The sequence below is a fragment of the Lepidochelys olivacea genome, assembly GCF_965140295.1.
Source record: "Lepidochelys olivacea isolate rLepOli2 genome assembly, chromosome: 3".
NCBI classification, from domain to species: Eukaryota; Metazoa; Chordata; order Testudines; family Cheloniidae; genus Lepidochelys; species Lepidochelys olivacea.
The window spans coordinates 179,469,857-179,488,677 of NC_140413.1; the positions used below are offsets into that span (position 1 = coordinate 179,469,857).

General features: G+C 42.7%; 1 protein-coding gene across 4 annotated transcripts in view; it reads right to left on the reverse strand.

The window, feature by feature from the left end:
* Positions 1-18,821, reverse strand: part of SPTBN1 (spectrin beta, non-erythrocytic 1) — a 214,181-nt gene that overhangs the window by 48,769 nt on the left and 146,591 nt on the right. For all 4 annotated transcript variants that reach the window (XM_084622256.1, XM_084622257.1, XM_084622258.1 and 1 more), the window contains 7 exons: positions 18,160-18,462; positions 16,919-17,072; positions 15,403-16,273; positions 15,150-15,287; positions 13,743-14,499; positions 13,333-13,535; positions 194-284 (listed from right to left, as the gene is read on the reverse strand). In XM_084622256.1, coding sequence (XP_084478382.1) covers positions 194-284; positions 13,333-13,535; positions 13,743-14,499; positions 15,150-15,287; positions 15,403-16,273; positions 16,919-17,072; positions 18,160-18,462 — 2,517 coding nt within the window. The remainder of the gene's footprint in view (positions 1-193; positions 285-13,332; positions 13,536-13,742; positions 14,500-15,149; positions 15,288-15,402; positions 16,274-16,918; positions 17,073-18,159; positions 18,463-18,821) is intronic.

An 18,821-nucleotide genomic window follows, 5' to 3' on the forward strand; every position in this document is an offset into this window, starting at 1 on the left:
CCAATAACAACAGAGCAGAAAGCATTTGCTTCACTCTTAGATGTCGGGATCATTTGATACATATCAGATGTGCATTTAAGGCCTGATCCTGTGAGATTCTGAGAGCCCTCAGCTCCCACTGAATGCAAGTTGAGATGCTCATAATGCTACAGGTTGAGGTTTTTAAAGATTACAGCCAAGTGACATAACCTACCTCCTGGCAGTCCTGAAGAAACTTTTGAAGATCTCTGTTGTCTTTCAACCTCATCAGAAGCTCACTGGCGGCCTCACGATTCTTCCTATGTCTATTTAAGACACAAAAACAACACGCACTTAGATAGGCCCTTTTAAGTAAAGCTATGATTTTATCATTTTTTGCAGCCTTTATGGAATATCTGTTATGAATGTGCGTGTGGTGGCAGACTCACTTTATTGCCTTTCAAATGGAAGACATTATTAAGGCTTGTTACCGAATGTGCTTATTTGTGACCTATGCATTTTGTGACCTACTCTGGATTAGCTTTGAGACACAAGGCCAAATTCTGTACTCAGTCAGATTTTATGGTTGTCACTGAGTACAGAATTTGGCCTACTAGTTTTGAGACCACATAAAATTTGAGACTTTGACAAAAACCTTAAAAAGCCTTGATTCAATCACATATTACTTAACTAATTCAAAGCATACACATGCTCTAACGAGCTTTAATGTATTTTTCACTACGACTCAGCACCATTAGGCCTGCTCCTACTGAATCATGCTGCAGTGGTTTCGATAATCCTCAAAATGCTGTGTTTAAGAACAAATTTATGTGTGACCACACTTATACAGTCTTGCAAACAGAAGCTTTATATCTCCAGAAACATTATTTATTTGAGAAAATATTTAAGATCAAACTTGGTTTAGAAGAAAAGAAGGTTTTTCAGGAAACTCCATTTTCTGCCTCATAATTGCATTTGCCCACAGAAGGATTGGGTTGACTTCCTCTGGGTTGGGGTGGAGGCCTGAAAGACTTCGGTAGATGATCTGGCCATGAATAAGGTTCTCAGAGAAAGATCCTATTCTCAGCGACTCACAACTGCTTGTCTGCAAATGGTCACATAAGCTTTTGAATTAATTCCCAAGGCATTTCAGATAGAATTTCAGAAGATTTTCTGTCTCACAGCACTTCAGTTGGGTTTGTTTTCTGAGACCTCTCTTTCCCCCCACTCTCTTTTGAGAAGGAGATGGGTAAAATGGGAATGATATCTATTAAATCTGACAGGCAGAAGTTGAGAGAATATGTTAGTTATGTATTGTGTAGCTGTTCATGTTTTACTGTGTAAGCTCCTAGGGTGACAGGATAGGCACACATTTTTAAGAAGTCAAAACAAAAAGGAAGAAATCAGGAAATGGATTTGCAGGGTGATCCTACTCGATAAAAGTGACCTGTTGCCAATAGTGAAATAAATTTTAAATTAAAAAGAGAATTTACAAGATATTAACTTGAACCGAGTTAAATGTGCAGAGATCTTAGGGCAGGGGAATCTGGGGTTAAACAAAACGAGAGTGACAGAGCCACTAACGTCAGGGCCTTTGAGGGGAATGCATATACGGATATTCAAGCAGATGATGGTGTAATTATTTTTCTCATCATCATAATAAACATAACCTTTGGAGCTCAGGCTATTAGCTTAATTCCCAAAGGTCACTTGATAGTCTGAGATTATCTGGAGTGAGAAGAAAGGATTAGGGTCTTTGAATTTTCATTAAAGAAAAAAAGTAGATCAGGAAGATCCAGTTTTATTCTCAGATTAAACAGTGAATGAAAGACTAATTCAAAGAAAGAAACATGAATTCTATAAATAATGGCTGTCCAATGGATAGGAGACCTGGAATGCTTTGCAAGACCTTGGTATAGTTAACAAAACCTGAAGCACGGATTCTCATTGCATAGGGGGCTCATTTCTGCAATGACATCCAAGAGCCAGAAAGTGCAAAGATGCTGAATATGAGTGACTGCGGTGGACCTGGGTGGTCATGGCTAGTGGTTGGAGCAGGAATCATGTCTAGTTAGTAATTAGGAGTCTAAACCAGTGTCAGAGGCCAGACGCCAGAGCCAAGGGTCAAAGCCAAAGTCAGGAATCAAAGCTGAGGGTACGGACTGGATTACCAGGAGCAAGGCAAGGCAGAGCAGGGTTGGGGCCAAGGATAGAACAAAGCAGGAGACGGTCCTAGAACAAGGAGGAGCTATTACAGCCATACACAGATGTTTCAAGCAACTGCTGAACTGTGGCTGAGCTTAAGATTCGGTTTTCTGATTCTTCCAACCAATCAGGCAGTGTAGCCAAGCAGGTAGCCTACTACAAGCCAGGTGCACTTGTTAGGTTGCCTGAAAACTGGCTCAACTGCACTGATTCCTGACACCGAGTACCTTCAATTCCTACAGAGTTACAGGTGCTCTGAACCTTTCAATATGCACTCTGCACTTTGCTGTTTGGGGCCCTTAAAAGGGGGAGGTGAGATAACTTACTTTATCTGGTAAGAAAGGCGGATACTCTATTAACTCTTTGTGCTTCAGTTTACAATCTGTGGAGGGAAAAATCTAGATAAAGGGTCAATTTCTCTCATTTATACCAGTGTGATTCCACTGAAGGTAACAGTGTTGCGAAGGTGAAACTGGGAAGAGAGTTGGGCCCAAATAATCCAGGAGTGAAGACTGGATCACTTTTTGAGGTATTTAGGGTGGGAGCTGGAGTCATACCTTTCTCAATAGCTGACCCCGGCTCTGAACCCCCTTCCAAAAGTGCTGAGCATGACTGCAATCCTGACTCACTTCATGACAAAATGCAAGACTCTTCTCTGCCATGGCAAAATGGAGTTGGAGCTGTTCCATAACAATTTATGAGTACTGTATATTGGCCTGATTACTGAGATATATATTGCATGAATATAGTGGGTTAACTCATTAGACGTCTGCCTGAAAAAATAGGCGGGAGGGAGAAAGAGTGGCTCAAAACAAGCCTCCCCTAGCAAACACTTGAGAATTGTTACAGGACAACGCCAGAACCACTCGCTCTGAAAACTCTGTCTCAGTCTTCTGCTGAGTCTTCAGGACTGGTTTGGCCAGAAGGACCAAGTTAAAGAAGTATGGGCTGGATGAATGCACTACAAGGTGGGTAGAAAGTTGGCTAGATTGTTGGGCTCAACGGGTAGTGATCAATGGCTCCATGTCTAGTTGGCAGCCGGTATCTAGCGGAGTGCCCCAAGGGTCGGTCCTGGGGCCGGTTTTGTTCAAAATCTTCATTAATGATCTGGAGGATGGTGTGGCTTGCACTCTCAGCAAGTTTGCAGATGACACTAAACTGGGAGGAGTGGTAGACACACTGGAGGGTAGGGATAGGATCCAGAGGGACCTAGACAAATTGGAGGATTGGGCCAAAAGAAATCTGATGAGGTTCAACAAGGACAAGTGCAGAGTCCTGCACTTAGGACGGAAGAATCCAATGCACCGCTACAGACTAGGGACCGAATGGCTAGGAAGCAGTTCTGCAGAGAAGGACCTAGGGGTAACAGTGGACGAGAAGCTGGATATGAGGCAAAAGTGTGCCCTTGTTGCCAAGAAGGTCAATGGCATTTTGGTTTGTATAAGTAGGGGCATTGCCAGCAGATCGAGGGACGTAATCGTTCCCCTCTATTCGACATTGGTGAGGCCTCATCTGGAGTACTGTGTCCAGTTTGGGGCCCCACACTACAAGAAGGATGTGGAGAAATTGGAGAGAGTCCAGCAAAGGGCAACAAAAATGATTAGGGGTCTGGAACACAAGACTTATGAGGAGAGGCTGAGGGAAATGGGATTGTTTAGTCTACGGAAGAGAAGAACAAGGGGGGATTTGATAGCTGCTTTTAACTACCTGAAAGGTGGATCCAAAGAGGATGAATCTAGACTATTCTCAGTGATAGCAGATGACAGAACGAGGAGTAATGGTCTCAAGTTGCAGTGGGGGAGGTTTAGGTTGGATATTAGGAAAAACTTTTTAACTAGGAGGGTGGTGAAACACTGGAATGCGTTACCTAGGGAGGTGGTGGAATCCCCTTCCTTAGAGGTTTTTAAGGTCAGGCTTGACAAAGCCCTGGCTGGGATGATTTAGTTGGGATTGGTCCTGCTCTGGGTAGGGGGTTGGACTAGATGACCTCCAGAGGTCCCTTCCAACTCTGATATTCTATGATTCTATGACCAAAGCCTGGGAACAGAGAAGATAAAAAAAAATACAAAGCAGGGTTTAAAGGGACATTCTCTCAAGGGAGGAAGGTAGCTGTTCAGGGAAACCAGAATGAGACACGACTGCTGGGAGTGTCTGGAGAAGGTCCCCATGCTTAGATCACCATCACAGGATGTTAGGGATTTAGGTAAGATAGATGTGTGTAAATGGTGGTTTTCAAATTCTTTTTTCTCTAAAAGCTTTGTTCCTGCTGCTAAAACAAACAATACTTTGTTTTAAGAAGTTTCAGGGGTGGACAAACTATGGCCCGCGGGCCACATCCGGCCCGCCAGCTGTTTTAATCCAGCTCTTGAGCTCCCACTGGGAGCGGGGTCGGGGGCTGCTTCATGCGGCTCTCGGAAGCAGCTGCATGGCCCCACTCCGGCGCTCCAGCGTAGGGGCAGCCAGGGGCTTCCGCTCTGTACGCTGTCCCCGCCCCAAGCACTGCACCTGCAGTTCCCATGGGCCAGGAACTGCAGCCAATGGGAGCTGCAGGGGCAGTGCCTGTGCACAGGGCAGCGTGCAGAGCCACCTGGCCGCGCCCCCGTGTAGGACCCGGAGAAGGGACATGCCACTTCTTTCAGGAGCCGCTTGAGGTAAGCGCCACCTGGAGCATGCACCCCTGAGCCTCTCCCCGTGCCCCATCCCTCTGCTCCATCCCTGATCCCCCACCTACCCTCCGAACGCCTCAATCCCAGCCCAAAGCACCCTCCTGCACCCCAAACCCCTCATCCCCAGCCCCACCCCAGAGCCCACATCCCCAGCCGGAGCCTACACCCCTTCCCACACCCCAACTCCCTGCCTCAGTCCTGATCCCCCTCCCTCCCTCCAAACCCCTTGGTTCCAGCCCGGCGCACCCTCCTACACCCCAAACTCCTCATCACCAGCCCCACCCCCGAGCCCGCAGACCCAGCCAGAGCCCTCACACACCCCTACCCCGCACTCCACTCCTCCGCCCCAGCCCGCACCATGAACTCCTCATTTCTGGCCCCACCCGGAGCCCGCACCCCCAACCAGAGCCCTGACCCCCACCCCAATTTTGTGAGCATTCATGGCCTGCCATTCCATTTCTATTGCCAGATGTGGCCCTCGGGCCAAAAAGTTTGCCCACCCTGCTCTAGTCACTATACACCAGTGGTCACAGATACACAAAGGGAAGAACCACAGGCTCCTGAACTCAGTCACCTGGAGTAAGAATGGTTGATACATGGTACCGTAACCCCGGGCCCTAAGAGTGGGAGAACTCTGACATTTTGTGATAAGATAGGTAAATGAATGAAGCCTGAGGGGGTGCACTCAGAGACACCAGAAAGAGGACAGAGGTTCATCTAGCCCCGTAACCATAACACATGGTTTTCTAGTAACATTAATGATGCTTGTAACAACAAGAACAACCAAAACCTTCTACCTCCACTAGGCTCAAGTCAATACATGTTTGCTACTCAGAGTGGTAAAATTAACATGCTAAAATCATTGTCTGAAGGGGATCCAACATTTACACATTTGAAAGAGTTTCCCCTTCAGCCTTCAATTCTTTAAAACACTTGTGTATATGCCCAATAGATTTGTTCATAAATGTATTCATATTTATGACTTGTATTGCAATAGTGTGTAGAGGTCCCATCAAAAATGGGCCCCACCGTATTCTGTAGTGTACACTCATATAATGACCCCAAGAGCTTAGTCTCTTCTTTGTAGGAGAATTATGAAGGATGTGAAATAGGAATGGTAGAGATGTTAATCACTACTACATATCTGAAGGAAATTACCCAGAAGGAGAGTGCTAAAAGGTTTCTACAGTGTTACTGATACTTGCTCTATATGAAGGCACCTAAGAACTCTAATGAGTCAGAAAAATGGATAAACAAAGCCATGGTAGCACAACTGTTAATCTGTAGGTTTCACTGAGCCTAAACAGGAATAGAAACTGAGACATCTGTAAAGCAAGACTGTTAAACACATGTGGAAGTAACTGCCTGCTGAGAGATATCTACTAGTTTGGCTCTAAAATTCCTGTTTGTTTCAGCAAAGCTTATGCCTTTCAATTTTTTTCTCATGGAGGTGCAACTTTTCCACTGAAAGAGTCAAGAAACTCTCTTCCCTGAATTAACAACAACAATCGTAGAACAAGTTACTTACAGCCACTTTGCCTATAGGATTTTTGTGAGTGTAAAAAAACTTGGCAAAAACAGTTCCATTGTGACCTGGGTCAGTCATGCTGGTGTTTTAAAATCAGAACTTATTTTCAGAAATAAGGGGCTCATCAGCCACATAACCAGATTACAGAGTAGCAGCCATGTTAGTCTGTATCTGCAAAAAGAAAAGGAGTACCTGTGGCACCTTAGAGACTAACCAATTTATTTGAGCATAAGCTTTTGTGAGCTACAGCTCACTTCTTCGGATGCATTACAGTGGAAAATACAGTAGGGTGATTTTATATGAGGTCCTCTACCTCCCCTCAATAGAATATAGCCAATGTCAAAAGTTTTTACTATAAAGAATTCAGCTTCTTATGTTTGCCAAGCACTGAGCAACGTCATTGATTTGGACTTGTTTGTTTGGGCTCTTCGTAGGGCTGTCAAGTGATTAAAAAAATTAATTGTGATTAATTGTGCAATTAATCGTACTGTTAAACAATAATAGAATACCATTTATTTAAATATTTTTGGATGTTTTCTACATTTTCAAATATATTGATTTCAATTACAACACAGAATACAAAGTGTACAGTGCTCACTTTATATTTATTTTTTATTACAAATATTTACACTGTAAAAAACAAAAGAAATAGTATATTTCAATTCACCTAAAACAAATACTGTAGTGCAATCTCTTTATCATGAAAGTTGAACTTTCAAATGTAGAATTATGTACAAAAAATAACTGCATTCAAAAATAAAACAATGTAAAACTTTAGAACCGACAAGTCCACTCAGTCCTACTTCAGCCAATCGCTCAGACAAACAAGTTTGGTTACAATTTGCAGGAGAAAATGCTGCCCGCTTCTTGTTTACAATGTCACCTGGAAGTGAGAACAGGCCTTCACATACAACTGTTGTAGCCAGCATCGCAAGATATTTACGTGCCAGGTGTGCTAAAGATTCATATGTCCCAGGCAAACAGAGGGAGTTTGCCTGGGAGTTCACCCGAGGGGAGTTCGCACTGAGTGTTTCTGCCTTTCAGGCTCCTGTGAGCAGTACACACAACATCTGAGGAGCCTCTTAGAAGGAAAACGTGGATAGTGAGTGATCAGCTGTTGTGACCTGCTCAAAATGTGCCATGTTTGTCTTTCTCCCAGAGGACAAGAAGCAACTTTGCCTGTACGAAGTGCAAGCTGGTCTGCATATTGGAAGAGAAGGTTAGAAGATTAGAGAACCAGGTATCAACCCTGCGTTGCATCAGAGAAAATGAAGATTTTCTGGATAGAAGTCAGTGTTTGGTTCTGGAAGCAAAACATGCTGAGGAATCAGTGAGTGCACTGCAGAACGGGGAAGAATATTGGCAACAGGTGACCTCCAGAAGAAGAAAGAGGAGAACCTATGTACCCCCAATGCAGATAGAGGTGTGAAACCATTTTGAGGCTCTTTCCACAGGTACTATTGCAGAGAAGGATTTGGAAGAGCCCTCTGAGGGAAGGTACCAGAAGGAGACCCCATCAGCCAGAAGGCATGGGATGCATTATCCTAGGGATGGGGGTTCCATGACCATCACTCCCAAGAGGAGGAGACGGGTGGTGGTGGTCGGGGACTCCCTCCTAAGGGGGACGGAGTCATCCATATGCTGACAAGACCAGGAGACTCGAGAAGTGTGCTGCTTGCCTGGAGCTAGAATCCAGGATGTGACTGAGTGTTCGCAGAGACTGATCAAGACCTCAGACCACTAGCCCTTCCTACTTCTCCATGTGGGCACCACTGATACTGCCAAGAATGACCTTGAGCGGATCAATGCAGACTGAGTGGCTCTGGGAAGAAGGATAAAGGAGTTTGAGGCGCAAGTGGTGTTCTCTGCGAAAGTGTTCTTAAAATAAACATGTGCTGGGTCATCATCCAAGACTGCTATAAACGTGAAATATATGGCAGAATGCAGGTAAAACAGAACAGGAGACATACAATTCTCCCCCACGGAGTTCAATCACAAATTTAATTAACGCATTATTTTTTAATGAGCATCATTAGCATGTCCTCTGGAATGGTGGCAAGTGGTGTTCTCTGCGAAAGTGTTCTTAAAATAAACATGTGCTGGGTCATCATCCAAGACTGCTATAAACGTGAAATATATGGCAGAATGCAGGTAAAACAGAACAGGAGACATACAATTCTCCCCCAAGGAGTTCAATCGCAAATTTAATTAACGCATTATTTTTTAATTAGCATCATTAGCATGTCCTCTGGAATGGTGGATGAAGCATGAAGAGGCATATGAATGTTTAGCATACCTGACATGTAAATACCTTGAAACGCTGGCTACAAAAGTGCCATGCCAATGCCTGTTCTCACAGATAAGAAGAAAATAAGAAGCAATCAGCAGTATCTCCTGTAAATGTAAACAAACTTATTTGTCTTAGCAACTGGCTGAACAAGAAGTAGGACTGAGTGGACTTGAAGGCTCTAAACGTTCACATTGTTTTGTTTTTGAGTGGTGTTATGTAACAAAAAAAATTACATTTGTAAGTTACACTTTCATGATAAAGAGATTGCACTACAGTACTTGTATGATATGAACTGAAAAATACTATTTCTTTTATCATTTTTACAGTGCAAATATTTGTAACCAGAAATAATAATATAAAGTGAGCTGTCAAGGTTCCTTCCCCACTCTGAACTCTAGGGTACAGATGTGGGGACCTGCATGAAAACCTCCTAAGCTTACTTTTACCAGCTTAGGTTAAAACTTCCCCAAGGTACAAACTATTTTACCCTTTGCCCTTGGACTTCCACTGCCACCACCAAACGTTTATCTGGGTTTATTTTTATTAGGAAAGCGTTGTTTGGAAACATCTTCCCCCCCCCAAAATCCTCCCATCCCTTGCACCCCACTTTCTGGGGAAGGTTTGATAAAAATCCTCACCAATTTGCATAGGTGACCACAGACCCAATCCCTTGGATCTTAAGAACAATGAAAAAAAGCATTCAGTTCCCAAAAAGAAGAATTTTAATAGAAGTAACAATAAAAAGAAGCACCTCTGTAAAATGAGGATGGTAAATACCTTACAGGGTAATCAGATTCCAAACATAGAGAATCCCTCTAGGCAAAACCTTAAGTTACAAAAAGACACACAGACATGAATATCCATTCTATTCAGCACAACTTAATTTCTCAGCCATTTAAAGAAATCAAAATCTAACACATATCTAGCTGGATTACTTACTAAGTTCTAAGACTCCATTCCTGTTCTGTCCCCGGCAAAAGCACCACACAGACAGACACAGACCCTTTGTTTTTCTCCCTCCTCCCAGCTTTTGAAAGTATCTTGTCTCCTCATTGGTCATTTTGGTCAGGTGCCAGCGAGGTTATCCTAGCTTCTTAACCCTTTACAGGTGAGAGGATTTTTTTTCTCTGGCCAGGAGGGATTTTAAAGGGGTTTACCCTTCCCTTTATATTTATGACATGAGCACTGTACACTTTGTATTCTGTGTTGAAATAGAAATCAATATATTTGAAAATGTAGAAAAACATCCAAAATATTTAATAAATTTCAATAAGTTTAACAGTGAGATTAATTGCGATTAATTTTTTTAATCTCAGTTAATTTTTTGGCGTTAATCACTTGAGTTAACTGCGACTAATCAACAGCCCTATTTCTTCGTTGTACACCCAGATGGAGCCTGAGTGGGAGACATACTTTCTGTTAAACCAAGAGGCCTCCTTTAAACCCATTCTCACAACACTCAAAAGTTAGGGCTTATTTTCACTACCGGGGTAAACTGAATAACATAAATATGCGAATAACATAGCTGGAGTCAACGTACCTTGGGTTGACTTACCCCGGTGTCTTCACTGCGCTGTGTTGATGGGATACGCTTTCTAGTCGATTTACCTTACTCTTCTCGGGGAGCTAGAGTACTGGAGTCGACCGGAGAGCACTCTGTCATCGATTTAGCGGGTCTTCACTAGACCCGCTAAATCGACACCCAGTGCATCATATGTAGCAGCAGCAATCTCCCCGGTAGTGAAGACAAACCCTTACACTTTGTTTTTGAGGCATTATACTCCTAGAAACTCAACCGCAATTGCACGTATTTCCTTAATAGTGTAACACTGGGTGGTTTTTGCGGTGTTCCACATAAACAGCTTTGGAAATGTGTTGATGTAAAATGGAATCAAAAACAGTGTCTAGGATTTGCCTTGCATTCAAAGCAGGAACACGTAAAGCCCATGTCATGAAATTAAGGTCTGCAAGGCAGCCATCTAGGGGTAGCAAGGAGGTTTTCACTGCAGCAAAGAGTCACTTGACAACAAGACCCCTGAGTTTTGAGAGCACCTCTTTGAAGCATAGGAAATGGAAGGTGGTCTAGTCAGGCCTAGAATATCCCCACACTTCAGCTGCCTATTACTGGGCTTCAGGGAGAAGCTGACCAGAAGATACTGTGTTCCTGGATCCACCCTTAATGACAGAGGCTGTAGGAAAAGTCTGGCTGACCAGAAGACAAGTTCCCTGCCTTAGCAAGTGGGAGGAAAAAGCTACGGTGAAGGAGAGAGAAAATCAGAGAAGATTGGGAAGGAAAGTTTGGGGTTACCTGCTTTGTTTACTTCGGATGAGTGGGAGGAAAGAACTTTTATCCCCATGCTAATATATTTAGTGCTGGCCTTTCAAGCAGTATAATAAAAATGGTGTAAAGATGTTATTTTTCTGTCTAAGAAACAAAATCTTACATTGCAAAATCTAAGTCAGAATCAAGTCAGAAGATGCTATCACAGGCAGGTTGGGAAGCTTGAGAGATTGCCTTATTTATGAAGAGAAAAGTCCCTTGTTCTGTGTTGCCAAATACTGGTTTTTATTTTCCACTTTTCTTACTGGAGGAGCCATGAATGAGAAGCAGGTATTCATGAAAACTAGTCATCACCCGAGGAGAGTGACATTTGAGGGTTGCTGAAAGCCTGGAACGTGTAAAATTCTGTGGTAATGCTGGTACCCAATGTGCCATGCCACCAATACATCCTCTGCTTCTCCTCTAATATGTATGGTGCCAGAAATAAACAGACTATGGAAGCAAGATCCCTACACTGCTAGAGACTGTATAGTTGTAACTGCTCAGGCTTAGAGGGACAGAGTGAAATCAGTGCCGGTGCTGACTGGGTTTACACTGTGTCCTGGTGTTGATTAAAAGGTAATTTGGCAGCAGTGTGATATTAAGTACCTTTATTGCCTTCCCTAATTATTAACAAAGTCTTCTAAGAGAAGTTGAATAGTCCTTCATAGAGTAGAGACTTCTATTTGAACAATGAGGACACACGGGCAGTCCCATTGTAGTGGCCACTGTGCTGTTTATCTCAGTTCAGGTTCTTTGCTGGAGGAGTGGGAAGCTCTGCAGAGTCAGCACACTTGGGCACTGGAATGAATTGAGCCTTGGGTCACTTTCAAGAGATCCCATCTTTCTGGCACTTGGGGCATCATTGCTGAGCTCTAAAGGGAGCCATATCCACTCCATCCTGGTCAGATAGAGGATCACTGAAATGTGTAGGGCATAAGGAAATCCTTCTCAAGAGATCCCCAGGAATCACTGGTAACAGAAATATTCTGCCTTTCTTTGTGAGGGCGTCTTGGTGGGCCATAATGGAGGCAGAATGCATACAGGTTAGAGGTCTTTGCTTTACCCGGACAGAGAAGAAAGGCAAATGACTAAATGGAATATCCTACAGTATTTCACTTAGGTTCATCCTTGGAGAGAAGAGCAATTGGCTATCGCTGAGCTTCTCTGAAGGAGAAACTTACGTAATTAGGGTAAGATGAGTATCTGGTATAAGGATCAAAAGTATTATTTGGCATAAAGGTTCTACGTAAGTTTATTATTATTATTATAGTTGTGCTTTGTGATCTAAGGATAAAAGTGCATCCAAGGCATTAGGTTCATTCCCATCAAAATTAAACATCCTGAATTTAGAAAAGAAGAAGTGCTTAAAATCTACAGCTGCCATGTCCCAGCAATAAGGACAAAGAAATAGCCTATTTTAGGATGAGAGACATTTTTACCAATGGTCTCAGAGTAGAAGCCATCCGATGCATCCGATGAAGTGAGCTGTAGCTCACGAAAGCTTATGCTCAAATAAATGTGTTAGTCTCTAAGGTGCCACAAGTACTCCTTTTCTTTTTACCAATGTTTTCTAATCTAATTTCACAAAAAGAGGCAGGGAACCTCTGTTACACCTTGGGAATCGTGATCAAAGCCAAGTGGGTAGGTCAGGTACAATTTCACTTGTACTCCAGAGGAGCCAACTTCCTTCTTTGGAGAAGGACAGGAATACATTAATATAATTAAATTAGCCAGGTGATAGCAGAGAAACTTTAGACTTGTGGAACCAGGGAAGACCAGCTCCCTCAATTCATAGCATAAACAGTCTATGAATGCTCTGATACAATGATATAGCAACCGTCTCACAGCCAAATCCTACTATTAGCTCACTATTTCAAATGTCTCCAGAAGGAGGCAGAGCTCATATTTGATTACAATTAGCCCATCTCATTTTGAAGCATGCTGGTTCCTAATGTTTTTATAACACAACGAAAACATACCATATTAGGATTTTCTAATACGTCCCTTTGCCTTAATCCATCTACGAGAAAACTGGATTAAAACATACAGGGATTGAGTCTCAGGTCACTTAGGGTCAGCTTTGCACTGCTGTAACTCTACTGATTCCAGTAGAGTTTTTCCCTGTTTACACTGATGTAAGAGAGAGAAGCAAACCCACTTTTCAGTATACTTCAGCTTAATGCCTTGCTCCCAGGAGCTGGGGTTTTCTACATCTCAGTACCAATCCAACTGGTATCAGTGCTTCATGCTAGGAAATCTCCACAATCCAAAGGATAAAGGCAAATTCAGAAAAGAAATTAAGTTCTGGGTGAGCTGGAAAGTTTGATGTACAACAGTCACTAAAACTCTAAGCAAACCTTACCTGTCATCAATAGAGTCCACTTTCTCTTGGATCTTGTCAGAGTTAATGTTCCCATCGCTAAAGAGCCTCCTGCCAGTTTCGACAACTGCATTGAGCTTTTCCTCATTGGCATCCATTGTGGTCATGAAATCCTCCTGTTTTCTAATAGCAGCTTCTGCTCCTTCCAAGGTAGTGGGCATTTCAGTATGGGCCAAAACATATTCCTTTTATTAAGAAAAATATATCAGACAAAAAAGCGTAAGATGTGTTAATTGCTATCTGCTTGACAGAGAGAGGCTCCCCATACCGTGAACTAGAGTGTTTCTCATCTTTGTGAGAAAAAAAACTTGCTATCTTTAGCTAGGCAATTGCAATAAGTGGTGTCAATTTGTCAGAGATTAATGCAAGGAACTAAATTACTGTCCACTTACCTGGTTATTAAGAAATGCTTCAGCTTGCTTAGTGTCTCTGAGAAACAGCTGGTAGGCGTGAGACTGTGAAAGGAGGTTTTGCCTATTCTCCCACATTTTGTGAAGCTCATTCCACCCAGTGTCCAAAGCCTGCAGGCGCTGGCGTAAGAACATATACTGTGCATCGGTTTGTCCTTGGGTTACCATCTCGCCCATGTCTCTCATTTTCTGGTAGTCTTCCTCATAATTGTTGATTTCATTCTTAATATTCTCATGCTGAGTGAGCAGCTTCTCAGCCTCAGTCAGTGTGTTTGGCATGTCTTCTGAGGCAATCGCAGTCTGGGTTCTGGATAGCCAGGACTGGAAGTCGTCCAGGTCACGCAAAAACTGCTGTAGTTTGCTTGCCTCTCCAAGGGACTCTTCCCGGTTCTTGAGGGTAGTTTTCATTTCTTCCCACACATCGCTGATTTCTGCAAGCCTCGACAGGATGGCCTGAGCTTGGTCAGGATGTTCAGATTCCAACTTTTCAGCCTCTTTTTGCAGGTCACTTAGCTTAGCCTCAATGGCTACCAAATCACGTTCCATACCCGTCAACTTTCTCTGAAGGGCCATTACTCCAGTCAGATCATTGCCCAGATCTTGTGTGGATTCAATTACTTTGGTCTTTTCCCTGATCCAGGATTTGGTTTCATTACACTCAAGATGGTAATTCTGGATACTCAGAGCAGAGATAAGAGCATCTTTCTTTCTGTCTACCAGTTCCCTGAACTGGCTCCATCTAAAAATGGGGAGGAGAGAAAAGCAGAGAAACTGAGGGTAATATACAATAATGGTAAAGTCTAATGTCAACATTTCTGAATGAGGAAAATGGCTGAAGTAAGCCTGTTGAACTTTTAAATAACCTCTTTTTGGTTTTTTTTGTTCTCCCCCCCACAGTGAGCTACAGTGTATACTAGAAAACACCAGATAGCAATGGACTGGATTTCAACATTTTCACTTTTTGCAGGGTCAAATATTTTCTGCAGGTTACACTCTAACTCTCTGGATTTTCCGCATAGCGTGAATGCACATGAAGACTAAAACTAAGACTCTAAGAGCAGGTTTGTAAAATATGCTGTACCAGTTGATTTTTACAACAAAATATTTAGCACATTAAGTCTTCATATTATCACAGATTTATAGCTACAGTAGTAAGGGCCTAATTCAGAGTCCATTGATGTCAATGGAACAACTCTGGCTTTGAATCAGGCCCTAAGAGAGAGGCAGAATTTTTAAAAAAAAACAGAACTATGCCAGTTTTCACTAGGTGAAAACCAGACCCTGCCCATTTCAAAAACATATATATAAAATACACAGAAACACAAAAGAAACAACGCTAACCATGTCCTCTAATCTCAAGTTTCCACGTGTCATCTGTCATTAACCCACCTTGTATTGAGTTTGTCTTGCTGAGCCTTGATCTCCTTTTCACTTGGATGACCACTGTGCATCAGCTGTCTAGCAATTTGATTTACCACTGCAACACGGGATGCCTGATTGTTCATTTCTGGTTCTAAGCTTTCAAATCTGAAAAAAAGATCATAAAGGCATTGGGAACCCTCAGTCACAGACAAGATAAGACTAGAGTGAGGCACACAGGTAGCTGATATACAACAGGACCTCCTCACAATTCTATTCTCACCTGTGTTGGATCACTTCCAGGTCTTCAAGCTTCTCTGGAATCTCCATATTGTTGAGCCACTGCTCCTTTTCATCAATCCAAAGTTCACAAGCATCTGCTTCACTGAACATCTTATACAGAGCAAGGGTATCTTGTAGAGCTTGTTTACGGAGCCGTGTCAGTTCAGCGACCTCTTTGTATCTTTCCTCTATTCCAGACAACCTGCCTTGAACATCTGGAGATTCGGCGTGTTCCTGAGGCAGAGCTTTTGCTTGCTCATGCAGTGAGTCAATGGTTGGCCTATAGTTTGCAATCTCTTCAGCAACATCTTTGTGTTTCTTGACCAAGGACTGAGTAGAATACTCATCGTGACCAACATCATTGCTGGAGACAATTTTGAGGATGTCCAACATCCATGCATCAATATCATCAGCATCAGCTTGGAACTGATGAAGAAGAGAGGCTTCCTCCAGGCGTTTCTTCCTAATGGCAGACAGCTGCTCCAGGTTAGCCCATTGCTCTCGCATATCCTTAATTCTCTCTCTAATTTTTTCAGACCCAAAGTGCTCCTCAGCAATCATATCTTCACCTTCTTTTATTGCCTGCTGGAAGTTGCCACTACGGCCACTCATTTCATCTTCAAATGCCTTATGCTTGCTCAAGAGACGGACAATGCTAGTTAGGTCCTTCCCATAGTCATCAGATGACAAGATCTGCTCCTTTTCTCTGATCCAGCCCTCTTCTTCTGCCATTTCCCAGAAGAATTTCCACAGACGCCTGGATTCTTCCAAGCGAGCTTGGCGTTCGGCTGCTAACTGGCATAGCTCTTGGTAACAAAACTCCATATGAGCTACACGATCTCTGATAACTTGTGGATCACACGGTTTGTAACCTGATCAGACAGAAATGTATTAGAGTTCAATCTTACTTATTTTTACCTGTAAAACTAGAGCACCTAGGACTCTTAATGCTTGCAGAGTAGCCATCACAGAGTAGCTGAGTGCAATAAAAGACTAGAGTACCAGTCAAACCTCACTCTAAGTTATTTGTGTGTAAGTCCTGAGTATTCTCAGTGAATTCAGATAAATTACTTTCGATTTACCCTACTGAACTCAAGAGCAAAATGGCAGTACAAAAACGGGGAAGTTTTACTCTAGTGTAATTTAGTGAAATTCCTCTTGATTTACATTACTGTGTACGAGATCAGAGTCAGATCCAATAACTTGAACTGTAACCATTAGAAAGAGGTGAAATGGGAAATTGTAAGGCAAAAGGAATGACTGGTAAAAAGTTACAAAATCTGCTAGCTACTAGTGTGAAATGCCATGCAAAATACAGTGCCATGATGAATTCTGAGAAGGTAACTGGCCAAATTTACCTCTGGCATAAGTAAATCCAACTTGAATCAATGGAGATGGGCCCACTTACGCTGGTGAATTTAGCCCAATGTGTATTATACGGCTAATGAAGCTCAATAAATATGTAACCAAAATTATTGTCTCTTCAAACCTAACACATAAGTAAAACTACAACTTACCTTCTCCATCTGTGGCAAATTTCTGAGCAGATGCATTGACTCCCCGCACTCTTTCAGCCTGAATGGCAATGTCTGCCTCCACCAGCGCATGCTTCTGTAACAGGTCCTCTACCCCTAACAAATGCTTGCCATAGTCTTGAGATAGCAGAAGCACCTGCTCAAAGAAAGCAAGTTAAAAGTCTGAGTTAGTCACTATTAAAACAATCTACTTCATGCACCTCCCAAAGCACAGAACTAGAGATTCTCACCGCAGTGCAACCGGCCACACGGTAAAAGTCTCCTTTACAGATATAAGACCCCAGGCATCAAGTAGCATTTTCATGACTGCGTTTTTATTTTTTTTTAATTCTTTTTTAGCCAATAGAGCACTTTTATGCCACCTATAAGCATAGAATGAGCAATATTTACATATGATGGGCCAAGTTCTGCTCTCAGTACACTGGTTTAAATCTGGAGTGATACCAGTAATTTACATAGAGCCATTACAGATTTACACTGGTGACAATATATTTCGGCCAATATTTTCTCTATATTTTCAAAACTCTATTACGCAAAAAGGGCTTCGTTGTGCCACTGAAACAGTCTTGTGTTGGGGAGGGTGTAGAACTGTATTGCCTAGGGGAGCACTGGGAGACGTTCTGCCTCCCTTAGCTCCTGGGCACTGCACGCAGCTACTGCAGCCCTTATGGGGGTGCAGTGTCATTCCTCTGCACAGCCAGTCAGCTCTGCTGGCTGACAGGTAAGGAAGAATGGATGGAGCCATGGCCCTGCCCCTCTCCCCAGCTCAAAGACAGGTGGGAAACAGTTTGCATGTTCTCTTGAGCACAGCAGCTGCAAGTCTTCTTGGCCCTCATGAGAGCTGCACAGCTGAGGAAGAGAGGTCCTTATCTCCTTCCACCCACATGTGCATTGCATAAAGGGTCTGGCCCAGAATGAGTACTGCATTGAATGTAAATCTGCCTTCCCCAAACAGAGACAAGCAAAAATAAAATATTACTTTGTTTAGAAGGTGAGAGAAGTACTTGGGGGTTTTTTGTAGCTGTTTTCATTTTATATTTTAAAAAAAGTCCAGCATTGTGTATCAAGAAGTGAACTGATGTACGTGAATGGAGAGCTCCTGCTTTTGAACATTTGGTTCCTGACATTATGTTTAAAACAAACATAATTCAAACAGATAAAGGACACACATAATCTGTAACAGCAGCAGTTTCCTGCCATCATCTTATCTTGGTGACATTTACCTTCATTTCATCCATCCAGTCCATAATGTAAAGCATTTCCTGGAATATCTTTTGCAGACCAAGGTTCATCTCCAGTCTTTGTCTACGTGCCCTGAGTAGCTCCAGCAGGTACTCCCACAGGCGTATAACATTGTCTTTTCTTGCAGTGATGCGTTTGATATCATGGTAATTCTCAGTCTCAAGTTCCTTTGCAACAGCAACCACCGCCTGGACTCGTTCTTCATATGCAGCAATGTCTGTTTCAATGGCCTCGTGTTTTTTAGTGGCAGCCTCCACGGCTGGAAGGTCAAAACCAAAGTTATCCTGTAAATGCACAGAATTCATTTTAGTAATGCCTGTGCATCAAAAATGCTATTGCTCAAACAAAGCTGCGTAATGTTACTTTTGATTATTCAAAACAAATTTGCTAACAACGGTGGCTTCAAAATACTCTGAAAATACATCCATTGATAAAAACAGCAGATATATTACTGGGAAAATCATGAATTGGCCTTATGGCAAGGGGACCTCACAGGCATTTTCTGTCTCTAATGTCAATGAATCAAGTTCATTCCTGGTGTAATTCCACTGAATTCACTAGCCATTTACTTGGTCCTTCCATTTCATGGAAATAATGAATATTGGGGAGACATTCCTGCATAGTTTTCTACTGAGTCTAGACT